Below are 26,407 nucleotides of genomic sequence, written 5' to 3' on the forward strand. Positions count from 1 at the left end.
CCGATTGGATGACAGTACATAATGGCCGTTTCACATGTATACAAAATAAAGACGACATCATTGCGTCATTGCTCCTGCAAGTTGCAATTGTCGGCATTGACCAGTAAAAGGTTCCTTGCAAGTTTATTTTATTATTTTCTGTATACAATGTACAACAGATTAAATTATGTTTACTAGGGTACACACAGACACCCGTGCACGTACGAAGTTAATAAAAGAGCGTCCATAATCTACGTAGCTCAATTTCAGCCTTTTTGGAACTTCTCCAACCCTCCATGTAGCCTATCGTAGCATTTACTATGATCACTTCTCTCGAATGGAATGTAGTTTTTTATTATCAAGTCAAGAAGACATTTTGTATTTTCTGAAATGTGGCATTCATAAAATATAAACGAAAAATTACGCAGCTTGACTTCATTGCCACCATGAACTGACGTAGGTCAACATAGCCTTCGAACTAATACCATTGCCCTCTTGACCGGACCAATCAGTTTTTGGATGTACCCTAATTGCCACCTGCCACTGCCACAAAATTTTCATATATATTAATGTTTTACCAATCGCTTATAAAATTATCATTTACAGAACGCAATTATTTTGTTAACTTTGGCAGCATTAACGGCGTCTAGGAAATAAATTAAAGCCTTAATTTTAACACTAACTGAAATCTTGGCTTCTGTTTTGTCAACAAAACGGTAGTGTTTATCATACTATTATATGATCGTAATGGAAATGGAATTCTACCTTTAGAATAAATACCCCCCTTAAAAAATATTTATTGCGCACCTGTGTACCTAATAATTTTTAGGTTATATCACGATTTGAAATACATTTTACAATTAAAAAATGTATTATTAATATAAAATTTTATTTTTAAATAATTCTTTATTTCCATTCAGCAGAATCTATAATTCTCCTATTGTTTAATATTTATGCAATAAAAATGAATTTTATTCGACAAAAATTATTTTCTAATGTTTCAAATATAATGGGGACATTTTCAGAACAAGGTAAATTATTTAAAATCTAAAACAATAGAAATTTAATTTACAATCGATATTTGCCACCTTCATGATCACAATCGATGTTTTCGACCTTCATCATGAATCATCTTCCAAGATCACACTTTTCGAGTAGTTTGAGATTTGATATCGAAATCAATTCATTGCCTAAATCTCTTGAAATTTAATAAGCCGAACGTATTAGAATGTAATTTTTCGAATAAAAATTAAACTCTTTATACTTAAAATTGATTCACAGTATTTAATTTATCTAATAAGCTTAATAAAATTTTATTTTCAGTCAGAACAATGGCATCGTTATATCAAATGCATCGGACAGGACCCCATAAAAAATTTCGCCCACCAAGACAACCATTAGATGGTAAACCATTTGCAAAAGGTGTTGTTTTAAAAACATTAATAAAAAAGCCAAAGAAACCAAATAGTGCAAATCGTAAATGTGTATTAGTGCGTTTATCAACTGGAAAAGAAATGGTTGCGTATGTCCCAGGCATTGGACATAATTTACAAGAACATAATATTGTGTTATGCCGAGTGGGACGTTTGCAAGATTGTCCTGGTGTTAAAATTAAATGTGTTCGTGGAAAATATGATTTACCTCATGTTATTAAACCAACTAAATAAATGTTTTATTTAATTTTGGAAAATATCACCAAAAATATTGAAGTCTACTTTGTTTTCTGTGGATAGAGAAGTATAAATGCATCTTGTTTTTTAAGATTTGTAGAGTTAATAAATGTAAATAATTATAAATAATAATTAGTTTTGTTTTCATTGTAAAATGTTTTTATAATTTTGTTAATCCATAACACAAAAGTTTTCCAAATTTAAGAAATTGTTAATAAACTAAAAAAAAGATAGTCAGTACTATACAGCGTATTTTCCATACAACTCGGAAACACCTCCTCCAATAGAGGCGGAAATGGTAGTCGAATACTGTGAATCTGAAGGTCTGCCATAGCTTATAAATGCTTAGAGTCGAGGATTCCTGGAATTTATTTCGTCCACCGGTCTGGAGCTTGCCAATAAAGGCAAATCTTCAACATTTATAAACAGAATCAAGTCAGATGTCATTGACATTACTCTGCTCTCCGAGACTGTTACATTCTCTGTCAGGGTGGGAAGTTTCAAACGAAGGCCCAATCTGATTATTTGGACATCCCAGACGCACTGATTGGGATGATTACAGATAAAACCACTCAGGGCTACTGGCTGGGGGGGGGGGTGCTAACAGGTTGCACAGGAAGGAAAATGTGGAATCTGGGGTTAGTCTTTTAAGATGCTATGATTTCATCGCATGAAAACAACTGAACTGCAAGTATTACTACCGGCTATAAGGATGTACTGTAGTGGAATAGAATTCTTGATAGGCTTTGCCATAGGGACTGTGGACAGAAATGAAAACTTAAAACTTTGGAATAAATGCGTCTTTTTATTAAATTTTAAAATGACAATTATTAATGTGAGTATAAAAAACAATATTTTTTAACTCTACTAAATTTTGCATATACAAAAATACCGGCGATTTATTTATCCAAATCCAACAATCATGTCTCAACATGTGAGAATTTACTATTAATACAATTTTAGTTTCCTAGATGTCAGTAGTGCGTTTTCGCTAATTTCAAATTTTTGACATATTAAAAACTAGCGACCCGCCCCGGCTTTGCACGGGTGCAATGCTGATACTAAATACACTACAGAAAAACTGTGAACGTTGTGTATAAAAACATAGCGGCCCGCTCTGGCTTCGCACGGGTTTAAAATATATAGCCTATGTGATTAAAATCGATCCAGTAGTTTTCCCACTTTCCCTATACCATGAAGATTTCCTGCTATCTTTGGAATATCTAAACTCATACACTACATTTTTACTTATTTACTTTTTACATTTTTAACTATTAACCTCAAAAATAGCAGTACTTCTCCACTATTTAATGGATGTTATTATACATATAAAGCTTCCTCTTGAATCACTCTATCTATTAAAAAAAACCGCATCAAAATCCGTTGCGTAGTTTCAAAGATTTAAGCATACAAAGGGACATAGGGACAGAAAAAGCGACTTTGCTTTATACTATGTAGTGATTATTCGTAATTTTGAAAATTTTTGGTAGGCTATGACTCTCAATTATTAGAAATCGTTGTGGTTGTAGCATAGATAAAATATAATAGTGAGTTGTAGAGGGCAACCTACGAGATACAGAATATGAATTATGAGAAAAAAACTTTTGCTAAAATTGTCAAAAAGAGCAAATAGATTTTCGCGCGTTTCACATATGTGACTTCATTTGACAGATTTAGAGATGGTACATTTTGCTGAATTGATTATTGTTGGGAATTTAGACAAAACAAATTTTAAAGTGATGGGCGAACCGACAGTTTTTATACTCCAGAACGCTCTAAAACTTTAATTATATCATTCTATTCGTCTATTAATACTTTCACACTAGCTTTTAGGTAGCGAACTTATTTTTACAGTTGCATTTGGGTATATATGAAGGGTGAGCCGTTTTCTTTCATATAATCATTCGATAAAAATGGCTAGGCAATGTTTAACAAACAGAAGAGCACATCATTAATTAATAATTTGACATAGTCATTGAAGTCAAACTATAGGAGAGAAAAAACGTAAAAATGGTAGTGTTTTAAAATTAGATCTATTTTATCATTAATTTACCTGAAAATTTGATCAATGAAAATGAAAGTTTGAATTCTGTAGAATATTACATTTTTTAATGCAATGAGTAGACTTGGAATCATTTTTGGGAATCCCTAGAGCGGGGTAGCTGTCTCTGCCTGCCCCTCCTTGACGACGTTCATGGAGGCACAAGTATTACTCCTCCACATTCTCATTCCCCGTCCGACTTTTGCTACTTTGCGAGTCTGGAGAAAGCATAATTTTTTAATAAAGTTCTGCAAAGAAATGTTGATTACATTATATTCTGCGTCACAACTCAACAATATTTAACCGCCCCTATTTACTTTGTAGATATTTAAAGGAATGGGCAAATGTTGTTAATAAACTAAGAAAAACAATCTCGATAATGAAAATCGAAAGCATATAACACTTAAAATTTCGCAAGAGTATAATATGGAAGCAGAAAATAATTGTCACTAAAACAAAAAATTCAGTAATTCAAACTGTTCATTATGCGCCACTCTGTTTTTATGGCAAAGAAATAAATTCAATTTTTGCTTTTTAAAACACTTTATTTATAAAAATATAAAAATTTGTTAATACTTTTAAGTATTGAGATTTGATTCAAACTCACAAAACCGTACAATTTTTAAACATTGCTATTCAGCCGCATGCTCATCCAGAATTCTTATTACAATCGTTATTGGTGACGTGTCTTCTTCTCAAATCATCTAGTTGCCGTAAATCATTCAATCTGTTCATCAGATTTCATTCCGTTCTTTTTTCACCTCCAATATCCGGTTGTGTATGTATGATAACCTTGTTTCCTGTTGAAAGTTTAAAAATATCTGTTATTTATCATAAAACAAATGTTTCCTTTACAAATATGTTAAGCAAGTGTCGACAACCTATGAGCAGCCATGGCGTGGGTCACTAAATACGAATTGCATTTCGAAATTAAAGGTAGAGTTACATGTGACAAATATCACATGACATACGACGAACAAAGACGAATCAAATAGATATTACAACCTCTGTTTAACAATACTCTGTCGTTTCTGTTCAACAATAAAATTGATAAACTTTGCGTAATTATATCTCAACAATGAAACGGTCAATAATTTTGGTTTTTTATTTTTTAAATCACTACGCCATATTATGCCCATAGTGAGACAACAGTCTTAATAATTAAAAAAATAAAAATTTGGTCGTGATTATTTTCCCCTGTATTCTTCAGTTACAATTAACAGATTAAATTCATTTTATTATTCTTTCAAGATTAAAATTAATTAAAATATCAAATGTTTTAATTAATTTTGACCCACAGCCAAAAATGGTTGTCGACGCCTGAGTTAAAGATTTGTTCTTTATTGCTATAACTTTCTGTACTAGTGTACACTAATTATATTAAGCGTTCCTTATTGCCGTATCAAGCAACCCAAATCCGTTTTTTTTTTTGCAGTAAAATTAAATATAATTCAACACTTCTATCTATGTAAGGCAGTAAGTCTTAAAGATGGATTATGACCAATCTTACGACAAAAAATGAATTCAATAAATAAATTATACCTTGGAATAGTTCTTTAAGTATTCACATCAACAAATATTCAAATCAATACGATTTTCGTGTTTTGTTTTTAGTTTAATTGACCTTATACAGCTAGTTCGAATAAAATCGAAAGGAAACGATTATTTAATATTTTTGAGATTTATTCCTTAACAAAAATTTGAAAGTTTTCATTTTATATCACTTTGCTATGTGGTTATTTATATAGAAATCCTGTAATCGTTTTTCAGTAATTTAGAGCTGCATTAAAATTTTTGTATGAGAAAATTTTATTTGTACCATTTGACTCTGACTGAGGTCACAGCTTTAACTTGTTCCATGATAATTCTGCCAGTTTATCTTCAGGTTTACTGATCTCCGTCTTGTTTTTGCTGGTTAACCTTTTCCGCCTTGATATCTGAGTGTCACAATCAGAGAACTATGAACAATCGTAGAATTAAGGGCGACTTTGGCAGGAATATTGTCACTGTCACATTTTATGGCCTTATCCAATTTCAGTCGTCTATGTTCGATAGAAATAGGTTTTTGAGATGTTTGTTTCCATAATTCGTGTTGATAAAGTGACGAGACACCGATTATTCATAAACTCATAATACGCCGCAGGCAGCAAATTACAAATCTTTGTTGTGGTAAACTCTTAGAGCTTTGAGAGTCAAATTCTGTCTCGCAAGCAAAGAGAAAGGCAGCAGATTTGTTTTAATGACAGGCAGTGGAGCACTCTCCACTATTGAATACAAATTCTAATATCAAAAACTTGATGCTTAATAATTTTATTTCTGGTACATAAAACTCTTGCAAACAAAAACAGCTACATCTGTCAGCATATTCGCCATTATTTTAATTCTTAGAAAAAACTACCTTTTGAAGATTATAAAGACTTTATTAGGGTAGAACGAATTTTAAAAAAAATACGACGATTGCGTTTACACTGAGACATAATTTAATCAGCAGTTGGAGGATTAAACGGTTCAAATTGAACTAATTGTATATATTCTCAGTGCCACAATAAAGAACAAAACTTGATTTCATTATTATTAAAAAGTAATTTCATTTATCAAATACAAATAACTTTATAGACAGTGAAATTCAATTTAAAGTTTTTAAGTATTCCTAGGGACAAACTTTTATATTCCTAGGAAAGAAGGATTGTTTTTTAACTGAATTCATTTATGGTAGACAACTTTTATTATCCTTCAGATTAGAGTAACAAATCCGTGACACACCAAAATGGGTGGTGTAGTATACTTAGCAATATTTCGTATAATTAGGAAAGCAGAATGCTAAACAATATTTTTGTATTTCTTTCATATTCACAGTAGAATTTTTCGAAATGCCTTGATTGCAACTTATAATAGAAGTAATCAGTTTATTTTTATCAGTGACTTATCACAATAAAAATGAGATTGACGATTCCTAGAAATTTTGATTTTACCACCATAAATAAACACCGTTTATTATAAAATTATTACCTACCATTGATTTCAATCATAAATCGAATATTTTAGAGATTTAAAGTGATTGAACGTTTAATCGGTACATTAAAGATAATTCTTAACACATGCAAATTTGAAATACTTACATATTAAGTACTTACATAGTAAGTTAAAAGAACTAAGTGACTCAAATAATATCTGTTAGCATATCAGAACACATGCGTACAGAATTTGAATCTGCTAAAATATTTAAAGAAAACATATACATATAATTAAATGGCTTATTAGATTCGATTACAGTGAATCTACTTCGTTTTACCGAATAAGCCGTTTTAACCGTTTTTAGACGGTTATCGATGGCATAAATACTTACATAATCCATACGTTAAAGTTTAAACGTAAAATCCAATCCAAAGAAGCAATCCAACGTTTACAAGTGTAAAGTAGTAGTTTTAAGGCCTTGTGTATAGAAGAAACAGAGAAATTCATTAGATTAGGCTCTTAGTTTAGTTTTTACTGGTGAGTAAGTGTTGATAGACCTCCTAGAAGGTTTTCATTTAGAAAATTTAAGAGTACGTTGTTCCTTGCGTTTTACCACTTATCCACTTCACTGAAAACAAAAGTAATCGCTATTCGGCGACAAGAGAATTATTAACCAATTCAAGTAAAATTCGTTGAGTGGTTATTTTCTATCGTTAGTGACGTTGGAGAGAAATACTGATGATAACTTGTGGCAGACATTCAGATGAGCATCAAGTTAAATCAAAGTTTCTCCCGTCAATTTTTTTAAGCATGTTATATGGTTGAAGCTGTAACGTTTGAGAGAGAAAAGAGGGTTTTCTTATGCCACCATATTAAAATACGAAGAGTTATGTTTTTTTGGAGAGATTACATTTATTTTAAGACATTATTTGTTCACAAATCTACATTTTTATAACCTCAAAATAATAAAATATTTTCTAAATTGAAATTAGAAAGAAGTGTTTTACATTTTAATCCTAAATCATTTCTACATAAAAAATTTATATAATTAAACTATTTTAATAAGTTTGGCGCCATTTTGTGTATTCTCTTTCAAGTTTCAAGTAACTGCTCATTTTTTTTTTATGAAGTCTTGAACAGTGTAGAGTAATAGGCAAGCAACCTATGTAAAAATTTATATTTTAAAATAAAAATTGTTAGAATATCATTATTTGGAGGATACGTTCAGAAAAAAATAGGCGATAATAATTGTATATTTTTTCAAAGTTGTTTAGTTGATGTTATGTATGCATTACGAATGCGTTTATGAGAAAAAGATATCTTTCTGAACGCTATCCATTTTGAAACTGAAGTGATCTTTTTTAATATAAAATTAATATATTTGCACATAATTGAAGTAATGTGAATAAATCTTTCACTATTTTACAATATATAAGAGGATGGCCTAATTTTTATCGATATAATTTTCATAAGGTGTGTTCTTCTTGTAAAAAGCTCATACTAAAGGAAGATCTTCCATTGAGACAATATAGAATGCTAAAAGCTAGCAATAGATTGAGATGTCCTACTCCGAGTGTTCCAATAAGTGTATAATCATGACGGAAGACTACGTGGAAAGGCCCAAGTTTAGCGTCGCCTCATAGTTGTTTTTGTTGAGAATTAAGCTGTTGGTTTACTCGTAAAATGTTAAAGATACATATATCATTATATTTGATTTAGATATAGAGAAGCAGATGCAGCTAAAATGGGATTATGAGCAATATATATTAAATAAGTTTACACTATGTTAAACCAGCTTCATTTTTCGATATCTCAATAAATTCGCAAAAAGAACATACCAAATAAGACAGTAAAAATTTAAATCCAGACGATTTATTCCAAGCGGAATTATTTCGATAACGTATTTTTAATAAACAGAAGACAATCGATAGAAACTAGACCATTTGTATTTACTATATTAGATTTTAAAAAAGGTTAAAAATTAAAATTTCCTAATTCTAAGGAATTACATCATAATAAATAAAATAATTCTGTATAATAAAAAAAATTTGTTAAATTATTTGAATAAAATAAATATTCAATTTTTATGAAGCATTTAAAAAAATTGTACAACCAAATGATGCAATGCATTCTCTTGTTCGTACATACAAATTTTTTTATCCCGGAGTTTTGTTGATACAGGCATACGTTATGCGTGTAATTTTAATGACTGCCGTTTTGTAGGTATTTTAGGTAGTACTCAGATCAAGTACTACACATTTTTAGAACCTACGAGACGCTCCCATCCAATTGTTACCTCGTGTAGTTTGAGGTCTGCCTGCGAAACTATAAATGAAAACTTATGTTAGTTAATATTTTTGTTTTCGGTCTTCAGAGTAAAGATCGATCTTCTGTTACTTAAGCATGCAATTTTTATCCATTTTTCTGTACGCTTTTAGATATAGAGAATGGAATTAAGCAAGAGAAACACGAGTGTTGTTAAAGTTATCGATGATCAAAGCTCGAAAATTAAGAACATCTTCTCCGGTAAATGTACATTCCATTCCCTAGCAAAATTCATCCATTTCCAGTTAGTATAGGTACTTATTTATTCCCATTACCTTTGGTTAAATTATTAGAGAAAGAGAGAATGGAAACTACGAAGAATTAGTATTAAATTCTTCCGCAATGGAATAAAGAATCCAGAATAAAACCGTTTATAGGAACGAGGTCTTTGCCATATAAACAGTATAAAAAAACGTTATACATAACAAAAATCCTTTGGACTGGATTATAAATTAATAGAAGAATATTCAATTAAAATATTGAATTTAAGTTCGAAAGTAAATTCAACAGATTATTTCATTTACAAAAAGCTGATCTCGTACTGAGACAACTCTGAATTATAAAATAAACCTTATTGATAATTTATCCCTGAGATAAATTTTATAGTATTCACGGTTTCATACCTAATTATGAATAAGACTCTGACATCATAACTTTATTTAAATATTTCAAAAAATAGTAAATTATAATTAATACACTATTTAAAAAGTACCAAATCTTACCGTGAATCCATGTTATTTGTGTTGTTTCCACCGATACCACCTCCGGTTCCTCCTCGTGAGCCCCATGAATCGTTATTACCTCCACTACCGCCAATTCCTCCCGATCCACTGCTACGTAATGGTCTAAATGAAAAATTAGTTAATTCAATATTTTTTTCTAAAATTTACTCAATAAGTTTTAATTTTGTTATCATTGGCGGAGATAAAATAAACACTGCTGATAAAACGAAAATTGTTTTTTATTTAATACAAATTTCCGATACTTGTTTTTTGTGTATTTATTTTCCATGGGCTTGGATTGATTCTAGAGTAGAAAGGATAATTATAATTCCCTCGATTAAAATCTCAAGGATCCGTAGATAGGCATGGTTTAGACGGTGTTAAGGTATTTTAACTCCCGACAATGCTAGCAAATATAATATCGCAAAGTAGATACAGAATCGGTATGTTTATTTTCGTGTGTTAGTATTTTAGTAAATCAATAAAAAAATTAACTTACGCTATATCATTGCGATTTGAATTCAATGATGATCCAATGGATGAAGTATTATAGGATGTACTATTTAAATTTCCACCTGTGCCTCCCAATCTTGGAGGTGATTTATCACGTCTGTTAAACAATGGTGGGGTGGGCGCTCTACGTTGTTCCATTAAACTGCCAGTGTTATTTAATCCTCCACCTAAATTTCCAGTTCCTCGTCCAGTATTTAATGACACTGGTGCTGAATTGCCTGTACTCCATCGATCACCACCTCCTGTGCCTCCCGTGGGTCGACTACCTAACAATGGTGCTGGATCATTATTCGCACGATTATTACCTCCAAAACCGGTTCCACCACTTCCATATCCGGTTCCACTACTTCCATAACCGGTTCCACTATTATTTCCAAAACCGGTTCCACCACTTCCATAGCCAGTTCCACTACTTCCATAACCAGTTCCACTATTTCCATAACCGGCACCACCACTTCCACGGTTATCATATTGATCGTTAGTTTGTTGTGATCCACGTTGTGGGACGACATCATCAAATTTATTACCGTAATCGTCAAATCGTCGATCATTTGATGGTTGAGAACCACGATTATTATACGATTGATTTTGTTGTGTTTGTTGCTGTGGTCTACGATCGTCCATAAAGTTATTGTTGGGTCTTCGATCATCCATAAGCGATGTCATTCGTCGATCATTGTCTATACCACCACCGCCTCCAATATTACCGCCACCACCCCCACGACGATCATCCATTAATGATTGTTGTTGGGGTCGATTGTTAGGCACGTCATTAAAATTGTCACGATTACCATTGAAATTTGATTGCTGACGGTCCATCATATTATTGGGACCACCACGGTTATCTGCAAATAAAATGAAAATAGAATAAAAAATGTACCTTTTTTACCTTTTATTTTTAAAATCTCAGTTTTCTAATACATCATTGATACTAGATGAAAATGTTCTATTCGTAACTCCAAAATACTGAGCAGACATTTAAATATGAAATGAAGAGGAGGGTATAAATAATATCTTAGAACATATAATTAAATGATATATGATAAAAATCTCTACAAATTGACTTACGAATTATCTGGTTGTGAATGATATAAAATAGATTATTTGTTGTATGATTTTTTGTTTGTTTACACCTTGGAGATAAATGTTTATACCCTCTTCACCACCATTAAAGTGCCACATAAAGAGCCTGATACATCTAAAAGCCACCCAGGCATACTCATTTTCAAATATTTCGCATTTTACAAAAAAACGTACAAGATTTCACAATTTTAGTTCACACACAACAATGATATATATACCAACTTTTTAATGACAAAAACAAAGTCCTTTTAGTTTTAAATCTAACAGGTTTCGTAATCCGTTTTCGATCGATTATAATTAAATTGATTTCTCTCAGATTATTCAACACTGATTGAATAATCTGGATTTTGATTTTTTTTTGTACCCGTGATAAAAGTAGCTATTTCTATCAAAAGGACCATGCTGATCACGAAAATGTCAAGCAAATTTTTTTAACACATCACGTTTTTGAGTTACGATGTCAAAACTATTTTCAAAATACCATTGATTGTATATGTTATGTACTATGATAGATACTTAACGAGTGAAGATTTTTGACCTCCTAAAATTGTTCTATGGCCTGATTTTTCGATGAAAGCTTTATTCTGAATATGAAAACTTATTTTGAGTTCGATATGTTAAAGCAAGAGTGAGTTACAAGAATGAGTTGAAAATTTCGATTACTAGGCACCCTCACTTATGTTGTACGGTGGGCATTCAAAGAGGAATGGTTTGGTGGGTATTCAAGGAGGAACGGAGAGGCGAGTAATGGTTTGTTTTTCTTTAGTTTTAAGTGATCTAAAACGTAGTTGAAGTTATCTGTTTACACCTTTGCTAAAGACATTATTATGATAGTAAATGGCATTATTTTTAGTATACTGCCTAACAAGATTTCCTAATCAACCTAATAACCAAAAGTAACCCAAACCGATGCCAACACTGGAACGCAATAATGTCGTTGAATCACGTTCTTTCACTATGTCAGGGATACCAGCATCAAAGAAACAAAAATGGATTATCCTCGGAAGCCAAGGATATCCTCAATGATCCCAGATATTTCCCGAGCCTCTTCAAGTTTATTAAGGACAATGACTTAATTATATGAACACATTTTGTATTAATAATAACAACACATGTAAATAATGTATAATCTCTGCGGTCGCTAATGACCTAGACGTTAAAAGCGACCTTAAATAAAATAAATAAATAAATAAAGATTTGCTATCAAACTAAGTCGCGTACTGACATTAATAAACGGCCAGGAAGTACAGTACAATCTCTATTGACTGTCTAATACACTATCTAATGTATTATATAATGACTATCTAATACAATGTCTAATTTATCATGATTACTGATTGAAAACTACCTTAAACAATTTTATATTTGCCTGCCATTCTCTAATGATCCTTTTGATAGAGCAAATAATTTTACATATTTTCTCAGATTTGAATATAAGAACAGTTTTTATTATGATACAAATGGCGTAAAACACCAAATGGCCCCTCTTTTTGTTTTCTGGTCCAAGATATTCAAGAACTCGAAATCACTTTTAAAGTATATAGCAGGCTACTATTAAATTTGCAGCTCACTACGCCTTTTCGAGTTAGTGTTTTAACGGACAGTCAGACGAATGATTTGTGAAAATGTATTCTGTGATTTTATGAACATATGTAATGTTTTTGAACATTTTTAAGCGTTATTTAGGCTGAATTTATTATAATTCTCGTTTACTACTTGTGGGGTATAAAAGTATTTAATCTGTCTTATTATTCGCGATAATAACAAAATAGAATCTTAACACCTAGCCATGAATTTTCTCTGTTTCCTTCTTGAGACGGAGCGTCTCCAGGAAGATTGCTTTAATAATATTCCAATTATAATTGAAAGATTACTTCTAAGAAAATAATTTAAAAGAGATTTTTACAGATTTCACCCAATTATTAAAACTATAGGTATAGGTTGTTCGTAATACTGCATATCAATTTTAAGGCTTATCATTTGCAATTATAGTTGTAAACATTAATCTCAAACGTTCATTAATCTTATTCGACACTAAAATTCTTAGATTTCTCAAATGAAATATTTTCACTTTTATGTATGAATTTGACTCTAGTTTCGACTTTCTGTTATAGCATATTTCTATTTTATTAAATACAGTGGGAATGTCTAATCTAATATCGATTGATATATAAGGATTTCATATTATTTTATCTACGATACTTAATTTGTGAAATTTTGGTAGTTATTAGACAGAATTCTATATAGATTTAGCATGCTATTCAAGAAGAAATCATTCAAAAGAAAAATTGAATGTTAATTATAATTATTTCAAACATTTCAAAACAGTTGGAAATTTTGGAGACTGTTGTCGTGTTCAATGGATTTCTCGTTCTTTCAAGTATCGGATAGTTATCTGCTATACAAATATTCTTTAAAGAAAAAGTTGTTAAGACACGATCGTGGCAACAGACCCTAAAATTTCTCCCAGTTTTTAAATGATGGCTGTCAAATATAACACCTGGCCCAAAAAATATGAAACTTAGGTAAGCAATTTTTTTTAACGAACTTTTTATAAATTTCTACACGAACGCTTTTTAAGGTATTTTCAAACTATCTCAGCTGATCGGATACCCGCCCATACATTAGTAAATATATGCGCGGCATTGAAAACTGATTCAACTATAAAAAACCATCCGATTAGCGCTAACTTATCATTTATTAAAGGAAAATAAACTCTTTGCGTTATGTTAAGTTGGTTTTTGTCCTTTTTTGAAAGTGAAATTTACAATTTTACTAGTTCATATATAATTTGACGGAAATTACAATATTACGGACATATACCTACATAACTAATATTTAATTTCAAACATATTTTCGCATATTTAATCAAAACACTTAACAACCACATGGTCATTCTCCTAAAGTTTTATTTCATTTCACCATGTTCATGGAGATCCACGTTGTTTTTCTCTAACTTACGAAACGATTTTCAAAAATCACCTGATTTCTGGAGGATTCATTTACCTAATGTTGTGAGTAAATAGTTTGAAAATACCTTAAAACCAGTTCTCTATAACAGAATGCATTAATTTTATACAATTCTGCTAACAAATCTACTGTTGAATTTTCTGAAACATAATTAAATTATATAAAATTCTTATCATTCTTAAAAATGTCCTGTTTGTGACTTAAAATATATGCCAAAATTAATGACGGTCAGTAAAATTTGTCCATGCCGAGATTGAAAGATCCGCAAGTTTTTATATGGAAAATGTTTTAAGCAGTGTCGACTTTATTACAGCTAAAGTTCTCGAGAAAATTCGACAATTTTTTAAAAATACAACTTTCACGAGAGACTTCAACTACATTTAAAGCCTGCCAGCACTGTGAAGTCAATTTTTATAATGTGTGGAGAAAATATTGTACTACTTCTTCTGAGTTTCCATATGCAGTAATAAATAAGAATATCCATTTTTAATATCACATAGAAAAGAACGAAAATTAATTTCGTGAAAACTTGTTTTCAGAATAATTTAAAAAATACGCCCATTTTCCAAATAAAAATTCTATTTTTAGTAATTATATAATTTCAATTGAATCTGTTTTACATTGTCAAATATTATTCGTCTTTGTCTGAAAAGAAAGAGTAACGTCCGTTTCTTAAGCTAATTTTTTTTCTTAACTATTGCACGCAAGCCGTTTAGAATATACTAAGTAGATTATACGTTTCGCCAATAGTCAAGTGATTAGAATTTTGTTAAAAATAAAAATCTGGAACTATTAAACTATTTTTCAAAAAAATTTTGATCAAATGTACACACCTACCGCATTAGACGACAGATAGCCAACGGAGAAATTGAAGACAGTCAATTGGACTATCTGTCGAAGTTTGTGGTACGACAACTTAGCATGTCGCATACATCATAGCCGCCAGTAGACTTATTCCTTTCATATACTTACAATTAGTATGTGATGAATCTCAATCGGAGGTCTTATATTGATGCATTAGAGATGTGAGACTTGTTAAGAAAAGTAGCGCATCGATAAACTGAGACAACACACCCTCGTGGTGGGTCTCAATCGGTGATCTTATATTGATGTGTTAAAGATGTGAAACTGTTAAGAGAATAATATCGGAGATCTGATATGATCCACCCGAAATTGTTGTTTTTGTTTCAAGGGTGGTTTCATATAAAAATTAAATATTGATACCGCCCCGCTTAATTTATAATAAAACGATTAAGAAATAAAGGTTCAAACGTATAACTTGTACTTTTACCGTAAGTTAATAATGATCGTTAAAAATTGGTTTAACGATGATATTCCGTGAAACAAAGAACAATTTTCATGTAACGACTCATGTAATGATTATTTTATATAAAAATCATAGAGGGTTTCCGAAAAGTATTTAGTATAATACTTGAGACGTCTTAAATACGGCAACTACGAAATTCAATTTCATATCCGAATGTGAAATGAACAAAAACTTAACTCCATGTCTTTACTTGCAACGACTTTCCGCAGATAGAGCGGTAGATAATAAGAAACACGATACAAAAATACGAACGATCCGAATCCATAGACATGTCTAGATATCGCGATACAAATTATTTTAAATGAAAGATAATCCGCGAAGTTTGATTATGTTCTCAAAGTTGGATATAAAACGCGATATTGTTTAAACACACAGCTGATCTAAAATAATAAAAATGAATTTTTATAATTAATAAACATTTATTTCTGTAAATAAAGCATCTACATTGGTCAAGTGGAAAAATACTTCCTTGGCATCTAAAATTTCTTTTCTTATTCAAAAACAAAGAAAAAAATTTTAATGAATGAAAAACAGAGACAATTAAATAAAATAAAAATGTATTTTTTTCTAGAAAATAAAGAAAATATTTTTTATTTTTTAAGTTTGATAAAAATGAAAAAAAAAACATATACAAAGTTTAATGATTCGATTAGTACATATATTCATACATTTTCAATAATGATTTTCGTTTAAAATAGCAAATAGCCATTATAAAAACAATGAATTTCTTAACCCGCAGCCCATAACGAATCATTAAATAAAACGTTAAGTAAAAGTTTCAGTGTGAAAATATTGAAACATGTCGCTAAATTTAACATTTGTTTAAAACATTCAATATTGATCACATTTCACCCCTTGTAACAACGTCTACTTTTGAATAATTAAATAGGGGGGTTAAAAATATATGAATTTATGTACTATAACGAATTCTAATTGTACAGTTATATAAAGATTTTTTTTTAGTACAGTATCGAATAAAAATAAAAGACTACTTTAAAATTAATTTCAAAAATTTGTATCAAATAATGAATACATTTTTTTAAATTATTTTTAAAGTTTTCTAATAATTTTATTCTTAAAACATGATTACTTTAAAACCAGGGATATTATGAAATTACGTTGCCCGTACTATAGGAGATAGTGAAAGAATTTTCGGATACGATTCAAAACAATTTTATATAGCGGATTTATAAAACGAACATAAGATTTGAGAAGGTCTCGTCGCTTTCATTTGCTTTTGTAGATTTTTCGTTCATTCTTCACGTTACCAGTCTCATCCAATGTTGCAGCTTGCTTAAAATATCCATACCGAATAAGTATTCGAAAATCGAATCCGTTTAATAACCCGTACCCGCGTAACCGAAACCGACTTAAGATAGTCATATTTAAAACGACATAAAGTTTAGTGATGATTCATGAGGTATCCAGAAAGTGAAGCGCTCCCTGATTTTGTGAACCATTTTTGTGTGATATGTGGCAGGTATCAAAAAGAACGTATTATGCTGTAAAGTAGTTTTACTTGTAGAATAGAATCGTGCATAAGTTGATTACCAGGTCCTCCATTTTTACCTAAGTTTATAAAAAACCATCCTGCTTAAAGTTGTGCCAGAATGGTATCGTCCCATGAAAGGAGAATTCAATCAGTTCCTTGTGGACAGAAGGTCTCACACATCAGAAAATTCCCCTCTCTCAGTCTTCGACTTACAAATCAACTGAAAGATTACAAATAGTCTGAAATTTGTAACCGAAGTAAAACAAAGATAAACCGTAAAAAAAATTTTGGAATCAAAAAAGTTTTTGACCCGAAATTTCTTTTTTGGTTTGATGAGCTCCATCCATCGATTGCTAATGGAGTTAAGTTTCTAAATGAAATCAAAGAGAATAAAGGATTTTTGAAATATATAAGCAATACATTCATTTTTAGATAAAGTTTATTGAATAATAATGTCCAAAGAAACATTTCTGGAATTTACCCATCCCTATCTCCGACATTATCAATATGAGAAATCTGGAAAAAATTGAGTATATGTGAAAATTGTCCAAATATGAAGTATTTGGAGCATGACAAAGTTTGTAAACACGAACGATGTAATTAGATACCTCACAAAGAAAACGAATACGATTTCACATTTTCGAAAAATTTCTCATTTGAATATTTCAGGTACACAAATTAATTGAAAAGACTTCAAAATTGAAATGTCGGAAACAATATTACACGAATTTGTTTTACATTATTTTGAGCAAATAATAAATTACAAAAAAACATTTTCTAACTTAATATAAATTAGATACCTTCTAGGTATGCCACATACTGTTATTTGGAGGTACAAACTATCTGCGAGTCTTAGATAAATAAATTAAATTACAACTAAAGTCTCCTTTAAACAGACAAGACATTTTTATTAAAAGGTTTCACGTTAATTTGTTACGAAATTCTATTTTGAAAACGAACATAAATTAATTAATAGTACTTTTACATCTATTTAGTATTCCTCCTATATTGCCATGTTAAGCTTCAAATTTTTTTGTAACCCTTCTACAATAAGTCGCAAATCACTTACTGATGTTTGTTTTAGCATTCCACAGTCATTAAAGACAGCTTACTTGGCAGATGCGATATTACCTAAGGTGTGAATATTTTTTATCCAGAGTATACATTTATTAGCTGACATTTCCAAATAAAATTATTGTTGCTCCTCAAAAAGTGTCGTAATCATTTATACGACTTACTGTATAGCGGTTTTTAAAGTATATTCTCGTTTTGAATTACTTCAATTACAATTACTTTTCACGGCAATTTACTTTTATCATTAATGTAATTTGAGAACTTAACGTCAAGCAGTATAGGGAGTTTGAATTGCCGTATTTATTTAAACTGTTTCGATTTTGAGATTCCGTAACTATTTACAATATTTCTAAAATTTTGTCTAATCATTTTTTTAAAACTATATATAATAAATAAAATTCTCAAAATTTATTGCACAAACAAGATAGATGTAAAAGTACTTCGTAAACAGACAAAAGAAGTTAAATTTAAGTCACAGAATAAAAATACAATAAAATATTATAAAGCCGATAAATCCCATTATACGTTTTCTAACATATTTCGCGAGAGCTCCGTAGCTCAAACGTCTTTCTCTGATATATAAAACTCCAATTTTTTTTATGATTTCTAAATAGAATATTGCGAAAATGTGCGTAAAATGTATATGTTGTTATTCTTCCTTTATTCAGAATAGGATTGTAATCTTTGTGATACGGAGCCCTCTTTACATCAATCGTATTCCCATTTGGCTGTTTATGCTATGGTAGAGATGCGTATAATGTGGATGCATGTTATTGGAATAAAGGTCATAGAAACCCCATACTTAATTTTATAAATAGATTTACATTAAAACTTACCTAAAAACCCACCATTGTTCATATTATTCCCCATTCCCATGTCATTGTATCGTCCATACATGTCATTGCCGCCGGGACCTCCACGTCCACCATAATCTCCTCTTGAATCATACATACCACGATTATTAAAATTATCATTCCACATTCCACCATTGCCATAACCACCACCCATTCCAAAACCGCCACCCATTCGGCGATCGAAGTAATCGTTTTGGAATCGATCATTGAACATTGGACCGCCCATGCCCATACCCATACCATTACCGAATCCACGATCGTTACCGAAACCTCGTCCATTGAAGTTTCTACCACCAAATCGATCATTTCTGCCGCCAAAACGATCCCGGCCACCAAATCGTCGATCGGGACGTCTTGGGCCACCTTTACCGCCTTTGTCACCTCGGCCGCCACCACCAAATCGTTTACCTATTGAAACATTTTTATTATTAGTCTGTTTACTAAGACTATTTTGCGCTGAGCTCATCAATTTGATTCGCTCTTACCTTTCATACCTCCGTTTGGTCGTTTTGCTCCTGGGCCACCTGGTTTCTTTGTACGTTGTCTCTTTTTACCCTTGCTTTTTTCGACTGTGATTTTTTCACCTTTGAACGTTGTACCTATTATTGATCAGAAAAACAAGTTTTTAGTACACAGCTTTAAAACTAAAGTTAGGGGACTGAATAGTAATATTTGTAGTTTAATTTTACAAAATCAAATCATTTTTTTTATTTTTTTTAAAGCATTATATTTAATTATAATACGTCAAAAAGTCAAGTAAAAGCAATTTTTGCACAGCGATAACTCGAAAATCAGTTTCTAAATGTAATAAAGTGTATGATGTTATGTTGCGTTAAATAAAAACGCGACACTATCTATGAATCAGATTACAAAATACATATTTTTGTTGTCTGTTGTTCCATCAAAATATATTCGATATATAAGTAGGGTCACATTTTTTTTGAACGAAATATACGTATTTGAAGACTTAATTTGTAGAGAAATGAAGCTTTCTAATACAATAAGTGTGGAATTTGGACAAAAATCTAATAATAATCTAATACATCTAATAAAAGCTGCAGAGAAACAAGCCTTGAGGTAACTATAAGAGTTTATCATTCTTCCAATACTCGGCACAAATCAGTGGGGAGTTGATAATAAAAATTACAGTAGGCTAACAAAAGAGTTGTGGATTATTCTGATTTGATTTATAATTTGTTTAAAACTTAACAAATAATTTAATTTAAAAGAAAATTTTGTAATGAAGAGTGGTGAGCCGATATTTTTAACAGATTGTCTAAATTGTCCAATATATCAAAGAAAATAATCAGTTAGTTACTTTCGATTGGTTAGAACCTAAGTGGCCGAGCGGTCTAACGTCTCTTTGGACTTTGACCGTTTGTCTTCCTAGACTAAGGTTGCGGATTCGAATCAAGGCAGCGCCAGTATGAACAATTATAATAAATGGGATCGGTAGAATTGACCACATTGTCGTCGCTTGGATAAGAACAAAGTAATCGACTCCACCCACATCATAAATGTAATTCTAAATATGAATGTATTTAAATAATGATGTAGGTCGCCTCTGTTATAGGTGAATGTCAGAAAATTTTTTTATATAATAAAGGAAAATGCATTGAAAAAACCCCAAGCCTAACTGTTACTGAATCCGAATATGAAAAGTTTAGTTTTTTCAATTAAAATCCATTTTCGTCAGTATCGACCCAATCAATACAAAATGTGATTTGGAGTATATCTTAATAATATTATCGGTCAAAACGAAAGGTTAATAATAATGAAAGTTTTAGGAACATTTTTCTTTTTCGATTCGTATTTACGTGCAATGTTCATAAATTTGAGAAATGATTTCAAGAAAATAAATTGTTATAAATGTTATGATGTGAATAACTTTCTGCTTAGAATTTCATCATCAGTAAAGTTCGTCAAATACGATCGTTTTAGTTAAGCCACAATGTGGCATTAAAGGTAGTACTATCGACAATAGACTTTGCATTCAGAATTTGAACCCTGGAGCAAGAAATTACTGAAGAAGGCATATCCTGGGGAGAAGTCAATTCCAAGGCACAGAATCGAGTTCGTTGGCGAGCATTTGTTGAGGCCCTACGCCCCCCTCGGGATCTTAGGACATAAATATATATATATATATATATATATATATATATGCCAAGTTTCATTAAATTCTGAATTCAAAGTCTATTACCGATAGTACTACCTTAATAAAAATTGTCCCACTTAATCTAAAAATTTCTGTATTTTTTAAAAGTTTGCGCTAGAAAATTATGTGAAATTAGAAGAATTAAATTACGTTGAATTTTTATCTCATCTCATTAAATATCTCGGGGAAAAAAATAAGTAATCGGGAAACTGGAACAACATTTCATTAACAAAGTTTTATTACAAAGTAACGCATCAAACATGGCGGCTAGATGACAATTCAATTAGAATGATTCATCCTACAGTATTAAGATTTATCTCTCTTTAATAATTATTGTAACAAAATAAAAAGCCATTATTTTATGATATTCCATTACAAATCATCTCAAAAAGGTTTAAAAAATAATGTCGACCAATAAATTTGTTTAAAGCCGCCATTGATGAAATTGTGAAAATTACTTTTCAAGTACGAACTGTATCATTTTAACACAAATTGTGTTATTTTGTTTAAAATAAGCATTTAAAATAATACAAAACACAATTTCCGTACTTTAAATGTGTCATAAAAAGACATGGGCTTTCTTAAAATACTCCACAAATCATTTTCCGCCATTGATACAAATTTTAATATTTAGTGTAAACAAATAAAATTATGTAATAATAAGTAGGGAAAAATCGATGAACATAAATTAAGTTGTTAAATTTATAAATAAAATAGGAAAATTTAAGTTTAAAAACAAATAAGCAGTAATGATAGAAGAAAATGGGGTGCCAAGAAGTCAATGTACGCTAAACTAATAGCCGCCATTTTGTGTTTTAAATCTTTCTAGATAAAATTATCAAAAAAATTGCTTGGAACCTACCTTGTAATGCTTCTATTGATTTGGTTAAAATTTCTTCACTCTCCAAATAAACGAAACCCCATCGTTTAACAATATCACATTTTTTCACGTGTCCAAATGGTTCGAATAATTTTGTGAGTTCTTCTACCGGTGTATTTTCTGGTAAATTACCAACGAAGGCTTTATACTGTAAAAATAAAACAAATAATTTTAGAATTGGCACATGAGATTCAATAATTTACCGTATATAAAAACAAATACTTACAACTGGTCCATCATTTGCGTTGTTGTCTCCATTTTCATTATTTTCATTCTTATTTTCTCCTTCGGCTTGTGTGTTATTTTCATCTTTATTTTCTTCTTTTGATTCTGGTGCCGGTACAGGCGCTGGAACGGGTGCAGGTACCGGTGTTGGTTCAGTTGCTACAGGTTGTTCTGTGTTCGTCATTTTTCTTAAAAAAATTTGTCTCCGTTAATCTTCTCAGCACTAGACTCCAGGTACAAATGGCGTTGTTGAATTGCAAACAAGGTCGATCATTACTTGTGAACGGCGTCTATCGATTTTATTGCCCCCTAACTACAAGCGATGGAACTATCGTTCGTTTTCCGGTGTTTCAAAAGGAAGTACGATACTAGCGACACTTCAATTTTATATTATTTTATTAAATATAAATAAATTATTTATTATTGATAATTATAAGTGTGTGTTAAAATTCTAAACAATTTTTTTAATAGTTTTCATTCATTTTTCATAGTTAATCTTTTTAAAATTTAGTTAATAAAAAAAAAATTTTTTGATGTGACTGACTCAAGGTACTATGAAATTATAAACCAGTGGCGTACTAAATTAAAAAGGGTAATAAACATTTTTATTTCCCAAATTTTTTAGCTACATGTCTTCAACAATTTTCTTCAACAATTTCAATTCTTTTCACGATTTTCTACCAAAACCGCCTTTTATTGAAAATATCTAATTTATTGATGAAATATGCAAAACTACTTCCTGGAACCGTAATATGCAAAACTACATCCTGGAATCGAGTATTTTATTGATAATATTAATAACTTATTTATTTATTATTATTCTAGTTTTTTTATTTATTATAAATCTCTTATTTAAAATAAAAAATAACTTAATCGTAATCAAATTATAAAGAGTCCATCTCTACGCTACTGATTTGAACTCTCGAAGAGGTAAAAGGAAAAAATGAGATGTAAAATAAATAATACTATCTTTGTTTTGTGGTTTGGAATCGATATTTTATTTTTCACTTTCTCTTGCGGTGTTGTATATACTGCTTTTTTCTCTATAAAGAGGGCTTCATGACAAGGAAAATCTGAACTTCTCCTCGTCCAAAATACAACCCACTCCAGCTTTTGTAATTTACATAGAAGTAATAACAGTTATTTATCAACTTGAAGATGCTATCCCAAAAGTGAAAATGGCGTCATCAATTTAGATCTATACAATATCAATTAATGTTTAATGACATCATAATTTGGTACCATTTTAGATGGCATCAATAAACAAACAGAATCAATATTATAAACCATGACCCCTGACCCCATCGTACGGATGATGCTGGACTAGTCTTAAAACGCAAACAAATCATTTAATATGTACACTTTTTTCATAAGGGCTTAGCCACCACCCTTTGATATAAAATATATATGGGATAGTGGGATAAGTTAAATATAGAGACAATGGCTGCATTTATTTGAACTGCCAATTTATAGCTCAATATTATTAGGTTAGTTAGGTTAACCGGCATTCCATGTATCTTAACGAAAAAATACAGCGTTCAGTTTGGCTAAAAAAGCTTTCCATGTGTAGGCAACTTAAGTAGCACCTGTATAATCGATAAAGCCCGTAGCTTTCCTGCAAACCATATAGGTACTGTATTACTGACCTTATAAGAGAAAATTTTTGACCTTGAAAATTGCGTGATTACCATACTTTTAATTTAAGATATGAAGGAAATTGAGATTTCTTAACCGGACCGGCTCGGGGAGAGATGTTTATTCATGAAGACGAAAATTACAAGAACTGTATTTCTTGACATGTTACTTTCATTCCAAAATGAAAACCAAAAAGGCATACAAAACGCATCAAAGCATTCATTACCAGGTGCTTTCTGCTTAAAATGATAATCTGGACCTTTATATTAATTATGATTTATTTTAAGTTTTGAACAGCTATTTATTCCTTAAAAAATTTCCGTGTAATAAGAAATAATATTTCTTCGATAGTTTTCGCTATATATTCACTGAAACGTATTCCTGAATTGGGAATGCGATTCTAAAAACGAGAGATTTTCTATTTTTCTATTTTCAATTTTTAATAAAAAAACTCCCAAATTTTTCCAAATAATTTTTCATGTTTAGAAGTTTTGACTACTAAATTGATTTACTTTTTCTTTTCAGATAAAAAATATGGCATCACAAATAAGCAATACCTTTCGTAAAGTGTTTCCAACTGTAAGTAAGGAAACATTACAATGGTTTCCAGGTCATATGGGTAAAGGGCTTAAACAAATGCAAGAAAAGTTAAAATTAATTGATTGTGTGATTGAGGTTCATGATGCTAGAATACCAATATCTGGACGAAACATGAATTTTAAAAATACATTAAGTGGAATAAAACCACACATTTTAGTTTTAAATAAACGGGACTTAATTGATAAAAAACTTGAGAATAAAATCAGTGATGTTTATCAACAACAGCATCAAATTCGTAATGTTGTTTTTACGAATTGTAAAAATCAAAAATGTACTGGTATACGAAAGATTATACCGCTAGCTCAAGAATTAATTTCAAATAGTTATCGATTTAATCGAAGTGAGGATCGAGATTTTTGTATAATGATTATAGGTATTGAAATTTATAATTCTCGATAAATTTTTCCTTAAATAAATCCAAATTTCTTCTTGGATTCATGTCAAGTGCCCTTCGAGTTCTAGACACGAATGCAATTTTTCATTTCAGTCATTCATGTCTAGAACTCGAATAGCTTAATTGGTAGGGCGCTTGACATGAATCCAAGAAGTTCGGGTTCGAGTTTTTTTTGTTCAATTCTCTTTAATAAATATTACTAGACAAGATATTTGTCAATATTTAGTTTACGCCTGTATGTAGCATATTACATCAAAAATAATCGAATATGATGTAAATATCGTATCCATAATTATAAGTAAACAACAATAAGAAATCATTTTTAATTGTTTCGTATAGTTCAGTAAAAAAACTATATGTTAACCCTTAAAACGATTCAAAAACTTATACGATTCTATATTATTATAGAACGATTCTAATATCAAATTAAAGAAACGCTAGTCACCTCCATTGGTGAGGTTATAAGCTTGTAGGAGTCATTTACTAACAATAAATAGACGTTAATTTACAAAAAATTAAAATTTTTAAATAGTTTAAGAAGTGTAATAAATTGCTAACAAATTTTTTTTTAGGTGTACCAAATGTAGGAAAATCATCTTTAGTTAATATTTTACGAAATCGTCATCTACATAAATCGGGAGTATCACATGTGGGTGCCGCTCCAGGTATTACACGCAGTGTATTAAACAAAATCAAAATCAGTCAAGATCCATTAATATATTTAGTTGATACGCCGGGTATATTGACACCAAGCGTTGCAAATATTGAAACCGGTTTAAAGTTAGCATTATGTGCATGTTTGCAAGATCATCTAGTTGGTCCAGACGTAATCGCTGATTATCTATTATTTTGGATGAATCGTGAAAATAATTTTAATTATGTGAAATATTTAGATTTGAATTCACCTACAGATACAATAACGGAAGTGCTCTCAACAATTGCTGTGAAATTAAATAAAGTGAAGAAAATTAAAAATTACAATGGTGACTATGTATTAAAACCCGACTTTGAAGAAGCTGCTCTACACTTTATTAGAGCTTTCCGTAATGGAGAACTTGGAAAATTGTGTTTAGATAAAGATATATTATAATTTGTATTCTGTGAATTTTCTTGTAAATAATTTCGATTTTGTAAATAAATAAATATTTTAGATATTATAATAATTTCTCTATGTATAGTTTAATTCAAGAATCTAAGAGTGGGTCACCTGTTTAGGAAGAAAAAGTTTTATCCTTTGTCTAACATCCAACTGAAACTTAGGACGAGGATGAAATATTCGGAAAAAGTTTATACATATTCGACAATCCTGCTAATGAAAATTCTATTTAGCGATTTTAATTGGAATCGAATCTTACAACTTATACAGTTGTAATGTTTCGCCATAATTATGGTTAAGACAGAAAAGTGGAAAGGAATGGGAAATAAATAAAACGAGGGCACTAAATTTAAATGGCTAGATATATGAATGAGAGATAACACGAAAGTACAAAATTTACAACCCGTTTACACCCGG

General features: G+C 30.6%; 3 protein-coding genes across 6 annotated transcripts; 2 read left to right on the plus strand and 1 right to left on the minus strand.

Moving 5' to 3' along the window:
* Positions 1 to 793: 793 nt before the first annotated feature.
* LOC123292019 (40S ribosomal protein S12, mitochondrial) lies at positions 794 to 1,745 on the plus strand. The gene is made up of 2 exons (XM_044872520.1): positions 794 to 1,010; positions 1,303 to 1,745. Exons 1-2 carry the CDS (start codon positions 944 to 946, stop codon positions 1,644 to 1,646), a joined length of 411 nt encoding a protein of 136 aa, XP_044728455.1. The 5' UTR covers positions 794 to 943; the 3' UTR covers positions 1,647 to 1,745.
* A 2,545-nt stretch (positions 1,746 to 4,290) lies between these two features.
* Positions 4,291 to 22,551, minus strand: LOC123293754 (heterogeneous nuclear ribonucleoprotein A1-like). 4 transcript variants are annotated; one of them, XM_044874658.1, is made up of 7 exons: positions 22,267 to 22,551; positions 22,023 to 22,188; positions 19,491 to 19,604; positions 18,988 to 19,413; positions 10,192 to 11,050; positions 9,693 to 9,815; positions 4,291 to 4,490 (listed from the first exon to the last, which is right to left on the minus strand). In XM_044874658.1, exons 1-7 carry the CDS (start codon positions 22,447 to 22,449, stop codon positions 4,448 to 4,450), a joined length of 1,914 nt encoding a protein of 637 aa, XP_044730593.1. In that variant the 5' UTR covers positions 22,450 to 22,551; the 3' UTR covers positions 4,291 to 4,447. The 4 variants fall into 4 exon arrangements, with proteins under 4 accessions (XP_044730593.1, XP_044730594.1, XP_044730591.1 ...); XM_044874659.1 differs by lacking the exon at positions 4,291 to 4,490 and adding an exon at positions 7,533 to 7,807; XM_044874656.1 differs by lacking the exon at positions 4,291 to 4,490 and adding an exon at positions 7,533 to 8,970 and having other exon boundaries at positions 22,267 to 22,550.
* Positions 22,552 to 22,649: 98 nt separating this feature from the next.
* Positions 22,650 to 25,988, plus strand: LOC123293755 (mitochondrial GTPase 1). Its single transcript, XM_044874660.1, has 3 exons — positions 22,650 to 22,857; positions 24,426 to 24,873; positions 25,467 to 25,988. The coding sequence occupies exons 2-3, from the start codon at positions 24,435 to 24,437 to the stop codon at positions 25,982 to 25,984; spliced, it is 957 nt and encodes a 318-aa protein (XP_044730595.1). The 5' UTR covers positions 22,650 to 22,857; positions 24,426 to 24,434; the 3' UTR covers positions 25,985 to 25,988.
* Positions 25,989 to 26,407: the final 419 nt, after the last annotated feature.

This window comes from Chrysoperla carnea, chromosome 2 (assembly GCF_905475395.1).
Source record: "Chrysoperla carnea chromosome 2, inChrCarn1.1, whole genome shotgun sequence".
NCBI lineage: Eukaryota > Metazoa > Arthropoda > Insecta > Neuroptera > Chrysopidae > Chrysoperla > Chrysoperla carnea.